This window comes from Podarcis gaigeae (assembly GCF_964106915.1).
Source record: "Podarcis gaigeae genome assembly, chromosome: 6".
Taxonomy (NCBI): domain Eukaryota; kingdom Metazoa; phylum Chordata; class Lepidosauria; order Squamata; family Lacertidae; genus Podarcis; species Podarcis gaigeae.
The window spans coordinates 3,649,965-3,665,913 of record NC_139682.1 but is presented as its reverse complement, the minus strand read 5'-3'; the positions used below and the strand labels follow the sequence as shown (position 1 = coordinate 3,665,913).

The following is a 15,949-nucleotide window of genomic DNA, read 5'->3' as shown; positions in this document are numbered from 1 at the left end:
TAAAACCTCAAGGGGCAGGAAGCTGCAGTCTTGAGCTAATGGTGGGGTAGGAGAACTGACAATAATAATATTAAAAAAAATTTTATTTATATCCCACCCTCCCCAGCCGAAGCTGGGCTCAGAGCGGCTAACAACAGTAAAGTAATACAGCATTCTAAAATCAATTCCTTATAAAATCAGTTCAAATCTAATTAATGGCAACCATTGGGCTAGAGTTCTGTCAGGATTGCCAAAGGAGGGGTTCAGACTGTGCCTTGGCCAAAGGCCTGGTGGAACAGCTCCGTCTTGCAGGCCCTGCGGAAAGATGTCAAGTCCCACAGGGCCCTGGTCTCTTGTGACAGAGCGTTCCAACAGATCGGAGCCGCGGCCAAAAAGGCCCTGGCTCTGGTTGAGGCCAGCCTAACCTCCCTGTGGCGCGGGACCTCCAAGATGTTTTCGATTGAAGACCGTAAGGTCCTCCCTGGGACATACCAGGAGAGGCAGTCCCGTAGGTATGAGGGTCCTAGGCCGTATAGGGCTTTAAAGGTTAAAACCAATAATACCAATCTATTTCACATCTGGCAACCAATTCGCTCCTTTGGTTTCAGATAGTTCATGACGAGTCTAAAAAGCCCTGGACACAAATTTTCACGGTCCTCTAGCAGCTATGGTGGCTCGTTTACCAGAAGTAATGTATTTAGCGTTAAATCTGGAAGTGTTTACTCGATTCTGACCAAACTAAGCCTCCTGGTGTGTATTGTGCTCCTCCGCAGTGAAGCCGTTGTGCAGACATTGCCCATGGGGTAGCAAAACTTGTCACTGACAGCCTGAGTGTTGGGGAGGTTACAACAGAGGGCCTTGTTAGATCCAGCCATGCTGAACTACAGAGGCGTACCTCTGAACATGTGCAGAAAATCCTCCCCCTTAAACTTCAGCTCGCTTTCAAACATGCTGGGTTCAGGATAAGACGACAAGCCAAGAAACTTTCTCTGAGTCAGTTGTTTTTGCTTCTTATTGGGCCGGAGCCACCTAGAATCAGGGTCCCTCTGTGATGGGCAGCCAGCCTCCCACAAATAAATATGCAAATTCCTGGGTCTGCTGCAATTTAGGGGTGTCCCCCCCAAAACAACAACTGGGGGGTGAGCGAGTGGGTCATGCTCTCCATTTCCGCATCGGGTTCACAAAGGGGTCCGAGTGCCTCTGGGGTCCCTGCGTGGCTGGCAGCGAAATCTGCGGATGTGGAAAAGCAGTTGTGTGGTTCTGTGCCAGTCCTTGAGTTATTCTCTCCACCTCCTTGGAAGTGCTGTGGGGTTTGAAGGGGGGTGGGAAGGAAGAGGAACTGGGGATGAGAGTGATGAGCGGAAGGGGCCCCCACCCCAGGAATCCCGGCAGGTGTCGTGCGGCCTCCCTCGGCCCTCTTCCAGGTGGCTTTGATGAGCAGCCTGTTCCTGGGGCTGCTGACAGGTCTGATGCAGCACAGCAGCTGGCCTCGCACCTCTCGAGGGGCACCCTGACCTTCACCCTGGGCAAGCTGTGAGGAGGGTACCTGCCCCCTCCAGCCCCCAGGGGGTGCTTTCTTCTGATCAAGCCATTCCTGGAGGATTTCTTGTGTGCCGTTGTTGGGTTTTTTGCCTGTGTCACTTGGATTGAAAGGCTGGGGCAAGCGGGAAGGGTTTCAGTGGCAGGAATTTGGGGTCCTGCCTGATATCTTGGCCTGCAGGACCCCGATGAACTGATGGTGTTTATACCTGGGAGATCACCCACCAAGCCATTTATTTACTTTGTTTCATAGAATCTATATACCGCTTGATTGTTAAAACACACACGCCGTCAAAGCGGTTTACCAAAAGGAAAATCACCCAGAAGAAAAATTAACAACGATAAGTTGCTCAAAGAGTTAAAACAGCAAAGGCTGAAAACAGATTAAAACTTGCATCAACTGTCTGAACAATTTACCGTATTTTTTGCTGTATACGATGCACTTTTCCCCTCCTAAAAAGTAAGGGGAAATGTGTGTGTGCGTCTTATGGAGCGAATACAGGCTGCGCAGCTATCCCTGAAGCCAGAAGAGCAAGAGGGATCTGTGTGCACCGATCCCTCTTGCTGTCCTGGCTTCAGGGATAGCCACGCAAAGCCTCTTGAGCGCAGCCGGAGCGCTCCTGCCTCTTCACTCAAGAGGCTTTGCGTTGCTTTCTTGTTTTCCTCCTCTAAAAACTGGGTGCGTCTAATGGTCGGGTGCGTCTTATGGAACAAAAAATACGGTAGCTCTGGCTGCTGGTCCCTGCCAGCTCCACGTGTCCGAGGCACAAGGGACACTTCAGGGCTGGCCTTTGCCTTTCGCCATCGGACAGGAAAACCCAAGCCAAAGTGTTTCTCAGAAGCTCAGGGCACATTTGTACATAGCGGGGCAGGTGGGCACAGAATTGCTTCCAACCTGTTTTCCAGTGAATTTTGAGCTTCCTTGAAGAGAGAAGTTTGGACGTGAATGAAAGTGTTTCTTCGAAATAGGGCCCTGTGGTCACAAAGACCCGGACACCATCTCGTTGAGGGCTCAGAATGCCTTTGCTTTGTGGCTCGGCTGCTTTCAGAGCAAGGCCGCCACGTGCCGCCTTTGGTCCTGGGCTCCTTGCCCTCGCCACTCTGACCTTTTCTCAGCTGGGCAGCCGTGGAGCAGTGCCAGCTGCAAGGTTTGGAGGGCCCTTAGGCAAGACACTCTCCCCACAACCCGGCCTCCTTCCCTGCATCTTCAGTTGAGCCTGGCGCTCCTCATCTTCCTCTTCCTCCTCCTCCTCCTTGTCTTTCCCACTGCCTGGTTTGCTTCCCTGACAGGGAGCTCCTGAGCCAAGCAGGTTGCTGGCATCTCCTCCTTCCTTCTTTCTGTTCCTCCTTGTATTTGGGACAGGAGGGTTACAACAGTAGGGGCAGAAAGGGCTCGTCCACCTGGCAAGGTAGCCCATCTAGGAGAAGGAAAACTCTGGTCCTCAACTTCTGCTGCATTGTGGGACATCTAGAGGGGGAATAAAAGGCTAAGAAGCAAAGCCTACACAAGTGGAATCCCTAAGGTGGCTGGGTGGCGCCTTGTCTGCTGTTGGGGTGCTTCCAAGGGAACGGGGGCAATTTGCAAGCCCCCAGCTGGCTCCAGCCCACCAGCCGGTAGCCGGGCGATATCCAGTCCTTGACTCAGCATGAAACAGCAATCCACAGCTTCAGAAGCTGGAGCACAGCTCTAATCAGCAGAGTAAATAATACTGCGCAAACAGAAGTGGCAGGAGACGGCTGTGAGAACAAATTTATAGGCAGTTTATTCACAAACATGTCTTCTCTTTTTATGTCCAAGAGCAAGCAGCAAAAGTAATAGCTATACACACAAACGGGAAGGTCCCAGCAAGCTGTGCTGGAGTGTAAACAGGCATGTGACATAACAACAATCCACACATCTGTTTTAAGGTGGAACGGAACATCAGTATCCTAACATCCTCCCCCTTTCCGTGTAACTTGTATCACCTGCAACTCCTGCAGCCAAGCTGGGGCCAAATGTCTTGTTCTGCTTTCCTTTGGGCCGTATTAGCGAGGCGGAGAGGGGGGCCTTTTCATCTGGGCAGCCCAGGACTTCCATCCACCCTGCCCAGGCTTGCACCCTGGGGATTTGCCAACACAGTGGTTTGACTTCACCCCTGGAGGTGCACTCCATTGTCTATCAGGACAGATGGATAGCAGCAACGATGGTGGAGGAGTGGGGGGCTGGGGCTGTTCTGTTGGGTGGTTCTCCATCTGTCGCCCGGCCATGCTGGCCCTGGCAGTAGAGCCAGGTGAGGAGGGGGAAAGCTGCGTCTCTGTGCCATCTCCCTCTATGCAGCCGCTCTCCCTGCCGCCCTTCCTAAGCCTTTCCCTTTCTCTCTCTCTCCTCCTCCTCTCTCTGCCCTGTCTGTGTCTCTCTCCCTGCAGCTACGAATCCTCCGCCGAAATCTTGCCCCATACCCCACGGCTCACCCATTTCCCTAGCGTCTCCGGGTCTCCGTCCAGCCTCGCTGACTCCATGCAGCAGACACTGTCCTGCTCCCACAGACGCCGGCAGCAAAACCCCAGCGCCATGTAGCTCTCTCAGGCCTGCCTGTGTAGCCAGGTAGGGGGAGATCCAAGATTTAGACCCCAGGGATGGGGTGGGGGGCAGAGGAGGGAGGGAGGGTCTCAGTACCTTGAGTTGGCAGCTTCTGCAAATGCATTCCCACAAGGGACCCCAGGTCCTTTCCCCCCACTTCTACACACCAAGAAGTGCACCAACAACCACCCCATAATGTACTGGTTGCACCCAGGTCCTTTGTCTCCAGCCTGGTGCTCTCCAGCAAGGCTGGACTACAACTCCCAGTCAGCACAGGCATGCGGTGCTAGGGCTTATGGGGGGCTTGGCTGAGCTGGCAGGGGCTGATGGGAATTGTAGTCCAAAACAGCTGGCTGGTCCGCGGCTGGGGAAGAAGGGCCACGGGTTTAATGCCTGGTGGACAGGGCTGCAGAAAACACTTCTGGGAATGCGGCAGAGCTGTTGCTAGTCAACATTATTTGGGGTTTTAAAAAAGTTATATACCGTAGATTCTGGCTTATTAGGCGACAGGGTGTATAAGACGACCCCCCCAATTGGTAGCTGCCAATTTGGGGGGTCGACTTATACACCCAGTCTTATACACGGCAGCTTCACTGGGCAGCTTCCTCCCAGCGCGGAGGAAGCCGCTGCCCAGCGAACCCATACCCAGAGTATAAGATGACCCCCCAAACAGAGCCAGTGTGGTGTGGTGTAGTGGTTAAGAGCGATGGACTCGTAATCTGGTGAACCGGGTTCGCTTCCCCGCTCCTCCACCTGCAGCTGCTGGGTGACCTTGGGCCAGTCACACTTCTCTGAAGTCTCTCAGCCCCACTCACCTCACAGAGTGTTTGTTGTGGGGGAGGAAGGGAAAGGAGAATGTTAGCCGCTTTGAGACTCCTTCGGGTAGTGATAAAGCAGGGTATCAAATCCAAACTCCTCCTCCACTCCAAACTCCCCCCCCCCCGACTTATTAGAGGATTTTCCAGGGTTAAAAAGTCGTCTTATATGCCGGAATCTACGGTATATGGAGAGCAGATACATTGAAATGGACCGGAGTTGTTATGTCTGTGGATCTGCTCTGAGTAGGACTAGCATTGGCTACAGCCCTGAGCCCCAGATTTTTGCCCATAAAAACGGCACGACGACCCAGCAGCGAAATGCGGAGTTGCCAAGGCACCTCTGTAGTAGAACTGTTTCCACCAGGAGGAGGTGTGGAAATGCAGCTAGCCGAGGGCCAGATCGGGTGTGGGGACTGAGGCAGGAGACGCCTCGGAGGGAAGGGCTGTAGCTCTGTGGCTGAGCACCTGCTTTTCATGCAGAAGGTTGTCTGTTCGATCCCCAGGGGGCATCTGCCGGGAACCCTGGAGAGCTGCTGCCGGCCAGAGTTGGCACTCAGGAGCGTGAAGGACCAGTGGTTCCTATTGCCTGGCCAGTGGTCCACATCCTTCTCTCCCTTAGTTCCCGCTAGCCAAATTTAGTAGATGGGGAGGCTGGACACCTGTAAATTTGTCTCCCTCCAGTGGCCTGGGAAAAGGCTGCGCTTAGGCTCCCAGTCCTAGAATCACAGAATCGTGGGGTTGGGCTCCCCAAAGGCCATCTAGTCCAACCCCCTGCAATCCTTGAGATGGAAGATGGTGGAAGCGAAACCACTTCCACCCATTTCATCTCGGGTCCTCTTGCAACTGGCTCTCTTTGCTCCAGCCGCTCTTCCTGGAGGTTGCTGCTGCTGCTGTGGCGGCGGCTTGCATACCTCCCACAGCAAACTGCCCGGGCACAACCCAGCAGGGAGTTTCTGCTGCTCCGGAGCTGCCTCACGCCCTTGCCTGGCCTCGTTGGCTCTAGTGTGGCTCACACAGGAAAAATGGTGCCCTTGGCCATTGGTACAGCATGCCATGGAGCAGACTTGGCACAGCAGAATGAACACACCCACCCAGGCGCCGTTGATGCGTTGAGGGGGTTCCTTGGGTTTGCTTCTTTCCCCGCTGCTAAGAGCCCTCCCCACTCTTGCCCCCTGTTTCCTGTCCCCCACCCCCATAAAACAGAGCCAGGGAAGGCGGGGAGAATTCGTTCTCTGCTTCAGGTGTCGTTGTTTGAGTATTTGCATTGCTCATGGGCCTGATCTGCGAAACCTTGCCAGGGCCGTGCCTTGGCTAAGAGGCCAGGCTTCAACTGCAGGGAAGGGTGCAGAGCTGCGACCTCTCAAAAAGCCCAGTGGCCAAAGGCATTTTTGTGGGGAGGAATAAAGCAGGGCTTTCCCTTCTCTGCTTGAAAAATATGATGTCACTGGGGAACTCTAATCCAACACCCCACCCCACCCCCACCCCCCCGGGAAAAATGTCTGAATTCTGGGACAGTTCAAGCTTGTCAAGCTCCTTTTGCCTTTTCTTGCAAGGCATGGGAGGGGGGGGTAGATGAAGATATTGAATAATGGAGTCGTAGAATCGGAAGGGATCCCCGAGGGTCATCTAGTCTAGCCCTCTTGCAATGCAGGCATCACAGTTAAGTAGTTAATAATAATAATAATAATAATAATAATAATAATAATAATTTATTTATATCCCACCCTCCCCAGCCAAAGCCGGGCTCAGGGCGGCTAACAACAGTAAAAGTAATACAGCACTCTAAAATCAACTCAGAATCAAATTAATGGCAACCATTGGGCTAGAGTTCTGTGAGGATTGCCAAAGGAGGGGGTCAGGCTGTGCCTTGGCCAAAGGCCAGGCGGAACAGCTCTGTCTTACAGGACCTGCGGAAAGATGTCAAGTCCTGCAGGGCCCTAGTCTCTTGTGACAGAGCATTCCACCAGATCGGGGCCACGGCCGAAAAAACCCTGGCTCTGGTTGAGGCCAGCCTAACCTCCCTGTGGCGCGGGACCTCCACGATGTTTTTGTTTGAAGACCGTAAGGTCTTCCGTGGGACATACCAGGAGAAGCGGTCCCGTAGGTACAAAGGTCCTAAGCCGTATAGGGCTTTAAAGGTTTAAACCAGCACCTTAAACCTGATCCTGTACTCCACCGGGAGCCAGTGCAGCTGGTATAGCACCGGGGGAATGTGATCCCACAGCGAGGACCCCATAAGGAGTCTTGCCATGGCATTCTGCACCCACTGGAGTTTCTGGGTCAGTCTCAAGGGCAGCCCCACATAGACCCAGTGGAGGTCGTCTCCTAGCACCCAGCTGCACTCCTCTTCAGAATCTACCCATGTAGCTTCTATACCTCTCTTCCGAGCCTTAAGGGCTAGAAACTTGGTTAATTGTTTTGGTTTCAGAAAAGGAAGAGACGTCTTTATCTTTTGTGCTTGGGGACTTCTGCCAACTCTGTGTGCAGTTTTCGTCTCCCAGGGCAGAGCTGAGCTCCCAGCTGGATCTTGTGCCTACCTTGCCAAGAAGCCAACCGCCCGACCTGCGGTGAGCCCGACTTCACCCTCTCCCTCCCTCTTTCTCGTCTCTCCCCAGCTACGAGGAGAACTCTGCCCTCAAGGAGCTGCCCCCGGGAGATGCCAAAGAAGGGAAGAAGGAGAAATGACCGTGGGACGCTCAGCCGGGCTGGGCTCCGTCTGCTGGCCGCCCGCCCCCCCTCCCCGCCTCCCCATCGCAAGTGAATTTCGTTTTTTAAAAGGCAACTGGATCGTGTAACAGCCATGTGTGTTTGTACGTGTGCATCTGTCTGAAGACTGGCGGGGCAGGGGGTGGGTGGAAAGCAGGAGGAGGGGCCCCGTATATTGACCTCCTGCCTGCCTGCCTCCTTGCCTGCCTGCAGCTCCTCTTGTCCCCCCGGGGAGGAAGAGGACGGGGCAGGTGGGGGCAAGAAGGCAGCTTCACCCCTTCCGCCAACTGTATTTTGACGCCCACTCCCCTGACCGCTGTTCATTGTCTTGGTGGGAAGAAGGAAATATGGGAGGGTGGGGTGGGAGGGGAGAGAAAGGGAGACTATGAGCTGATTTTTAAATTTTGTATTGTGGATTTGCTTCTTCTCATATTAAAACGAAACAAAACAAAAAAAAAATTATTGAAGGACCAGGACGGACTCCGCAGTGTCTTTTTCACGAGGTCACCAAATCGGCTGAGACGGTGTGTTGAGCAAGGGGATGTTGACTCACGAATGATCTGAGCGGGATCTGCAGGATCTGCTGCAGCTGGCTGGCCCCAGAAGTGGAGGCACGTGGCTTTCCTTTTGGAAGTCCACGTCGGGGAACTCCACAATGGGGCACTGTTAAACTATGGAACTCTCTCCCACAGGAGACACTAAACTGTTGTTGTTTAGTCGTTTAGTCGTGTCCGACTCTTCTTGACCCCTTGGACCAGAGCACGCCAGGCACTCCTGTCTTCCACTGCCTCCCCCAGTTTGGTCAAACTCACCTAAACATTAGGAAGAACTTCCTGACAGTAAGAGCTGTTTGACAGTGGAATTTGCTGCCAAGGAGTGTGGTGGAGTCTCCTTCTTTGGAGGTCTTTAAGCAGAGGCTTGACAACCATATGTCAGGAGTGCTCTGATGGTGTTTCCTGCTTGGCAGGGGGTTGGATTCGATGGCCCTTGTGGTCTCTTCCAACTCTATGATTCTGTGATTCTATGCTGGTAGCTTCAAGAACACTGTCCAACCATCTCGTCCTCTGTCGTCCCCTTCTCCTTGTGCCCTCCATCTTTCCCAACATCAGGGTCTTTTCCAGGGAGTCTTCTCTTCTCATGAGGTGGTCAAAGCCTTGGAGCCTCTGCTTCAGGATCTGTCCTTCCAGTGAGCACTCAGGGTTGATTTCCTTCAGAATGGAGAGGTTTGATCTTCTTGCAGTCCATGGGACTCTCCAGAGTCTCCTCCAGCACCAGAATTCAAAAGCATCCATTCTTCGGCGATCATCCTTCTTTGTATTACAGATTTGTAGTACAGATGCACTAATAAATGTGGGGCACTCATCTCTGTAGGCTGTGGGGCCATGCCAGTTTGAAACCTCCCTTTGCCGCTTCACAGAGCCTTAAATGTGCCTTTTTGGCACACAGCTGTTCTTCCCTGTGTTACCAGCAGGGGGAGTTGCTTAACTTCATGGCCTTGAGAATTGTTCAGCCAGCTGCTGCATTGACTGATCCTGAGCAAACATCAATCAGCTGTCAGTTTGAAGGAACTTAAATTGCAATTAAATAAAAAGAAAAATCAGAGCTGGGCACGGTAGATGCATCAGCCACTGGCTGCATGGTGCCCAGTTCCAAGACTGGGGTTTGAGTCTCTCGTATCTATGCAAGGTTATTTGATTGATTGATTGATTGAATGAATGAATGAATGAATGAATGAATGAATGAATGAATGAATGAATTTATTTATATACTGCCCTATACCTGCAGGTCTCAGGGCAGTTCACAGAAAAGATCACAATATATAAAATAAAAACAAAAACAACAAGGTTACTCCCATGGGACTTTCAGTCCCTGGACATTCCTTCCATAGGCAAAGAATAAAAAATATAAACCACAAAGCATCACAGCCGGAAGGGATGAATGCACGGAGATACAGCATAGCTCCAAAGGGATAATAAAGTATTAAGTCATCCAAATATTCCCTTTACAAAATAATAAAGATGTATAAAAATAGAGATATTCACCACCTGTGAGCTGCTTCATTACTGAGAGTAAAGGTTCTATATAGTGTTAAATGAGATAGACATTTGCATAGGTGCGGGGCACCAGGTAACCATTAGGCTCAATATTTGTATAAGAAATAAAAATTTATGCCTTATTGGGGGGAGGAGAGAAACGTCCTTCGAGCTCGGCCTTTCAGAGACTTTTTGTTCAGGAGGTATCCTTTCAAGAAGGGCAACTTGCCAAACCCTTGAATACCAGATATCCAAACGGTTAAGATGAAAGGTCTTCCAGGATTTGGCAATATAGCCCCAGGCTGCTCTTAAGGGATGAGAAACAAGTTTTTTAGCTTTCATATCCTGCTCTGTTCTCATATACAGGTTCATCAAAAGTGCCAGGTGGGGGAAATGGGTACAGCTTGTGCCCTCGTGTGACTCTTGTTCACGCTGTGCTTTTGGCCCCGAGATATTGACAGGAGCCAGGAAATGCCGCAGGACTTTTCCCAGAGCAAACGGTGGTGGCAAATGCCAAACTGAAGAACAAACTGCCCTGGACCAGCCGGTAGGGTTGCATGGGAACACAGGTGGAAGTTTGGTTCCAAGCAGGTATTGCCAGAAGCATTCCTCCTCGGAGGATGTGAGCCTGCAAAATTGCAAGTTGAGCAAAACGGTGGCCTGTCCATCTGGCAAATTGCTGCCCTTGATAATAATGATGATTAAATAATAGCCAGTGGTGGTTAGAGCATTGGGCTAGCGCCTGGGAGAGACTTGGTCATGACACTCTCCTTGGATGGCCTTGGGCCAGTCACGGTCTCTCAGCCAAACCTACCTCACAGGGTTGTTGTGGAGTCTGAACAAGGAGGGGAGGAACAATGCGCACCACCGTGGAGAAGCAGTTTGGATGTAAATGCAATAAATAAATAATTTATATTAGAATTTGAACATCTGGAGAACTTCATAGGCACTCTTTTCCTGCAACCATTACAACAGCCTGCAAGGCAGATCAGTATGGTTATTACAGTGGTACCTCGGGTTACATACGCTTCAGGTTACAGACTCCGCTAACCCAGAAATAGTACCTCGGGTTAAGAACTTTGCTTTAGGATGAGAATAGAAATCGTGCTCCGGCGGCGCTGCAGCAGCAGGAGGCCTCATTAGCTAAAGTGGTGCTTCAGGTTAAGAACAGTTTCAGGTTAAGAACGGACCTCTGGAACGAATTAAGTACTTCACCCGAGGTACCACTGTATTCCCATGTAGGTGGCAAAAGTTGAGAGTGAGTGGTCAACCTAACTATATAGAAGGGTCTGGAAACTTCTGTTTCAGTGTATCTGAAGAAGTGTGCATGCACACGAAAGCTCATACCAAGAACTGACTTAGTTGGTCTTTAAGGTGCTACTGGAAGGAATTTTTTTTTGTTTTGGTCAACCTAAGGCTATCTAGTAAATTCACAGCAGACCTGAGAATTAAACATAGTATCTGTAAGTCAAGTTGCACAGCTCTGGCAAGCTGGCTGGATCGATAGTCTGGCTCGGTGCACTGCCGCCTCCTGCCTTCAGTGGAGAATACCTTTAAAGGCCTTTTTAAAAAATAGAAATAAATCACCTAGAGGTGAGACCATTTGCACCAGGCAAATACCCAGCCTCTTGCAGTTTGCAAAGAACTTCTGCTATAGTTTGACGCTGTGCGCAGGACTGCTCCCAGAAACCAAAATGCTCGTTCCTCCCCCACTTTCTGTTCCTTTTAAATTTGAACAGCTAACCTGCCAAAGCAGTGATTCCCATGTGGGCGGTACTGTCCCCTGGGGGGGATTCCCTAGTGGGACACTAAGAAGCAAGGGGGGGCACTGGAGGTGTAAATGACTTGCCAGTCTTTGAAACACTGTTCTCACTGGATCAAGTTCCTGGAGTTTGCCCAATTAATTCAACTAAATAGCTTTAGCTGGATTCGGAAGAAACGTGCAGCTAATTGTTACCGTTTCGAATTTTATCGTGCTCTTATCTTCCTTAGTAGGTCATGCCACCTGCTATTCTGGATAATGCTTTTTAATGGGTTGGGGGCACTGGAGATGAGTTTGTGGACCCGAGGGAGCAGGGGCCTGAAAAAGTTTGGGAACACCTATGATAAGCAGTTGTGTAGAATTCAAAAGCCGGGGTGTGTCCTGTGAAATTGGTTTGGCTTAAAGTGAGGAGGAATTAAAGAACCTTTTATTGAGGGTGAAAGAGGAGTGTGCAAAATATGGTCTGAAGCTCAACATCAAAAAAACGAAGATCATGGCCACTGGTCCCATCACCTCCTGGCAAATAAAAGGGGAAGAAATGGAGGCAGTGAGAAATTTTACTTTCTTGGGCTGCATGATCACTGCAGATGGTGACAGCAGTCACAAAATTAAAAGATGCCTGCTTTTGGGGAGGAAAGAAATGACAAACCTAGACAGCATCTTAAAAAGCAGAGACATCACCTTGCCAACAAAGGGCCGTATAGTCAAAGCTATGGTTTTCCCAGTAGTGATGTATGGAAGTGAGAGGTGGACCATAAAGAAGGCTGATCGCCAAAAAATTGATGCCTTTGAATTCTGGTGCTGGAGGAGACCCTTGGAGTCCCATGGACTGCAAGAAGATCCAATCTCTCCATTCTGAAGGAAATCAGCCCTGAGTGCTCACTGGAAGGACAAATCCTGAAGCTGAGGCTCCAAGACTTTGGCCACCTCATGAAGAAGAGAAGACTCCCTGGAAAAGACCCTGATGTTGGGAAAGATGGAGGGCACAAGGAGAAGGGGACGACAGAGGACGAGATGGTGGGACAGTGTTCTCAAAGCTATGAACATGAGTTTGACCAAACTGCAGGAGGCAGTGGAAGACAGGAGTGCCTGGCATGCTCTGGTCCAGGGGGTCACGAAGAGTCGGACACGACTAAACAACTACAAAATGATGATGATATTTGCTGCCCCCATTTTCTTTTGAGTGTTTGTGATTGGTGTTTTTTTTCTATTTGAACAATTTAATAGTTTGCCTGTTTTTACAAGTTTAGAAAAAGAATCCCAGGATTTTTCCTCCTGTGTGTTTTCGCCTAGCTTCCTCGTGGTCCATGATGCCAGCTGAAGTTGTCAGCACAATGCATGCAAACTGAGGTGAAGGTAGCAGGTTGTTCTGCCACCTTTCCAAATCCTTCAGTTGGACATCAAATCTGGAGCTGATCACAGCACACTTGTTGAGTCTGCCTGTGAGATTAACAACAATCCTCCTTGCTCTGTGATCATCAATGATCTCAAATTCACCTATGTAACTATGCTTCATCATCACAGTTAAGAACTGGACGATAACTTTGGAGCACGGTCTGATGAGAACTTGATCTTTTCCATGCTTCTCAGCATTTGTTGATGCTTTTAAGAGCATCTGCCAGGACATTCATGCGCACCATGATGCCAGTGCAGCAATATGGTGGAAAAAGCTTGCGATTGGTTTTTAATTGGGATTTAGCCTTGCAAAGCCTTTGCAAGGGAGCGGGCTCTGATCCTGCGCACATCGCAAAAGCATTGTGTGGCTGTTGAACATGGAAAGTTGGAGGGGGTGCTTTGGAAATGGGGTCATGTGGGAAGGATAATTACGAACCCCAAAATTTGTGATTTCCCCTCCAAACCTGCGCCAAAGTTTTGCTGCTGTTCAGCAGCGGAAAAAAAGCCTTTGTTTAGCGGTGCCCTGCCAACTCACCAATTGGTGCATCAAACAAAATTTGGGGCTTCGTAGTTAATGGTTCCTCCACCCCCTGCCCCTCACAGTGCAGCCCAGGCAGCTTCAGATCGCAGCTGGAAGGGGGGGGACCTGCTTTCCAAAGCCAAAACATCTGCAGCCTCTCCAGCCCCCACGCACCCATTGTGGCTCAGCAGGATTTCTGCAGCTCCTTCCCCTCATTCTCTCCACACTGACCCTTCTGTTTATCCTGATGCAGGTGGGCCGCTTCTGGCCCCCTATTGAACCGCTCTGCCCTCTGGACAAGACCGCGGCCTGTTCAGATCAATGGCGCCTTCTGTTGCTGGGCTGTTTCCAAGGGACCGTCCCCTGCCGTTTTCGCAAGGGGGGGGCGCAGCTATCCTCCAAGCCTGGCGATCTTTTGACGGTCTCCGGCCGAGCAGGGCCAAGATTTAACGCGTCCGCCCTGCTGACCCCAGCTGTGCCCTGTGGCCAAGCGAACCTGCCTGCCCTCTGCCACCAAACGCCGAAAACAACTGTGCAAAAAAAGTCAGGGAGTTAACCGAGCGCAGAGCCCTTTCGGGAGTTGACAGCCCTGGAAGTGCCTCTAAAAATAGGTTTGCGGGATGCTGCTTCCGGCCGATCCTTGCAATGACGGTCAAATGGTCAGGAAGTGGGAAAGGGGTCTTGTTGCAAAATTTACTCTGCATTAGGGGAATTGGGCCCACCCTCGAACTTCCTGCAATTCTGGGCCATCACCCCAAACGGCAAAAATCTGTTTATTTCTGGTGTGACCGGGAGGTCATCTCAAACTTTTCCAGGAGGGGAGGTTACAGCATTTGGGGCTTCTAGGTCAAAAATCGAGTTAGGGGGGTACGTCAGAGGCATATAAAATTATAAATGGTTCTGTGGAAGTGGGGTGTTGTTCTCCCTCTCAAAATCCCAGAACCTAGGGACATCTGGAGAAGTTGAACATTCAGAGCAGACAAAATGAAGTATTTCGGTGGAATTGTTAAACTGTGGAACTCACTCCCACAAGATCTAGTGGAAGACACCACTTTGGATGACTCTCAAAGTGACTTAACAGCATTTAGTCTTTATCTTCTCTCTTCTTATACAGTAAATGCTTTTATTGGGTTTCTATAACAAACATGCCTTTTAAAGAAAAAACACACGTCACTTATCCTCCACAAGTTGGGCTATCCATGGCTGCTATTAATTAATTTATTCTATTTATAAAAGTATTTGTTTACTTCCTTTTACAATCTGTCTCGAAGTGGAGTACACGCAAAGATGGTAAAACAATAACAGCAAAATTGCAGTAGTACACAGACCAATGCAACCGATGATGCAAAGGGCACTATTAATTAATTCCTAATATTAAAAAGCAGGCAAGTGCAGAGCGATCCTAATATCCCTGCATGAAGGGAGGGTGTTCCACAGGGCAGGCGCCACCACCAAGAAGGCCCTCTGCCTGGTTCCCTGTAACCTCACTTCTCGCAATGAGGGAACCGCCAGAATGTTCTCGGCGCTGGATCTCATGTAAAAACACCAGGCAGGCCCCACAAATAACCCAGAGATGCATTTTAAATAAAAGGACAGATTCTACTCATGTAAACACACACTGATTCCCGGACCCTGCGGGTCAGATTGAGAAGGCGATTGTGCCGCATCTGGCCCACGGGCCTTAGGTTGCCTACCCCTGGACTGGATGATTTTTGGGGTCCCTTCCAACTCTACAAATTTATTATTATGATTCTAAGATACTTGATGAAGTGCCGGGTGCGGGGAGGAGAATCTGCCATCCTGGGCATAGCCGGGGGGGGGGGGGCAGCTGCCCTTCCCCTAAATCAAGTAAATAAATAAACCAATTGTGCCACAGATAACTCTGTTCTGCCCCACCCCCAACATAAAGCCTGCCACCCCCAAAATAAATCCTGGCTATGCCCATGCTTGACTTGAGCAATTTTCAGCAGCAAGGTTTGCCAAGGAGGCAGGTTTTTGCCAACCAGGGTCTTCAAGCTGTTTTGCACCGGGGGCTCAGATATAGTCCAGAGTATCAGGAGGGCGAATAGAAGGGGAAGAAATGGAGGCAGTGAGAGATTTTACTTTCTTGGGCTCCATGATCACTGCAGATGGTGACAGCAGTCATGAAATTAAAAGACGCCTGCTCCTTGGGAGAAAAGCAATGACAAAGATAGACAGCATCTTTAAAAGCAGAGACATCACCTTGCCGACAAAGGTCCGTATAGTTAAAGCTATGGTTTTCCCAGTAGTGATGTATGGAAGTGAAAGTTGGACCATAAAGAAGGCTGGTCGCCGAAGAATGGATGCTTTTGAATTCTGGTGCTGGAGGAGACTCTTGAGAGTCCCATGGACTGCTAGAAGATCCAACCTCTCCATTCTGAAGGAAATCAACCCTGAGTGCTCACTGGAAGGACAGATCGTGAAGCTGAGGCTCCAAGACTTTGGCCACCTCATGAGAAGAGAAGACTCCCTGGAAAAGACTCTGATGTTGGGAAAGATGGAGGGCGCAAGGAGAAGGGGACGACAGAGGACGAGATGGTTGGACAGTGTTCTCAAAGCTACCAGCATGTGTTTGACCAAACTGTGGGAGGCAGTGGAGGACAGGAGGGCCTGGCG

At 50.4% G+C, this 15,949-nt stretch overlaps 1 protein-coding gene, 1 long non-coding RNA gene and 1 pseudogene across 6 annotated transcripts in view; 1 reads left to right on the top strand and 2 right to left on the bottom strand.

The window, feature by feature from the left end:
• The window catches only part of HM13 (histocompatibility minor 13), a 29,617-nt gene extending 21,542 nt beyond the window's left edge, over window positions 1-8,075 (top strand). For 2 of the 4 annotated variants that reach the window (XM_083744566.1, XM_083744565.1), the window contains exons 12-13: window positions 3,925-4,102; window positions 7,512-8,075. In XM_083744566.1, the coding sequence (XP_083600692.1) occupies window positions 3,925-4,075 (151 nt within the window). In that variant the 3' untranslated portion in view covers window positions 4,076-4,102; window positions 7,512-8,075. The remainder of the gene's footprint in view (window positions 1-3,924; window positions 4,103-7,511) is intronic. The other 2 variants (XM_083744568.1, XM_083744567.1) reach the window with 1 other exon arrangement.
• A 1,320-nt stretch (window positions 8,076-9,395) lies between these two features.
• On the bottom strand, window positions 9,396-14,501 carry LOC310847263. Its single transcript, XR_014565740.1, has 3 exons — window positions 13,544-14,501; window positions 11,047-11,196; window positions 9,396-10,906 (listed from the first exon to the last, which is right to left on the bottom strand). It is a non-coding gene; the product is annotated as an uncharacterized lncRNA (long non-coding RNA).
• LOC310847188 (small ribosomal subunit protein uS8 pseudogene) lies at window positions 12,597-13,052 on the bottom strand (annotated as a pseudogene). Its single transcript has one exon. The product of its transcript is annotated as a small ribosomal subunit protein uS8 pseudogene (transcript).
• Window positions 14,502-15,949: the final 1,448 nt, after the last annotated feature.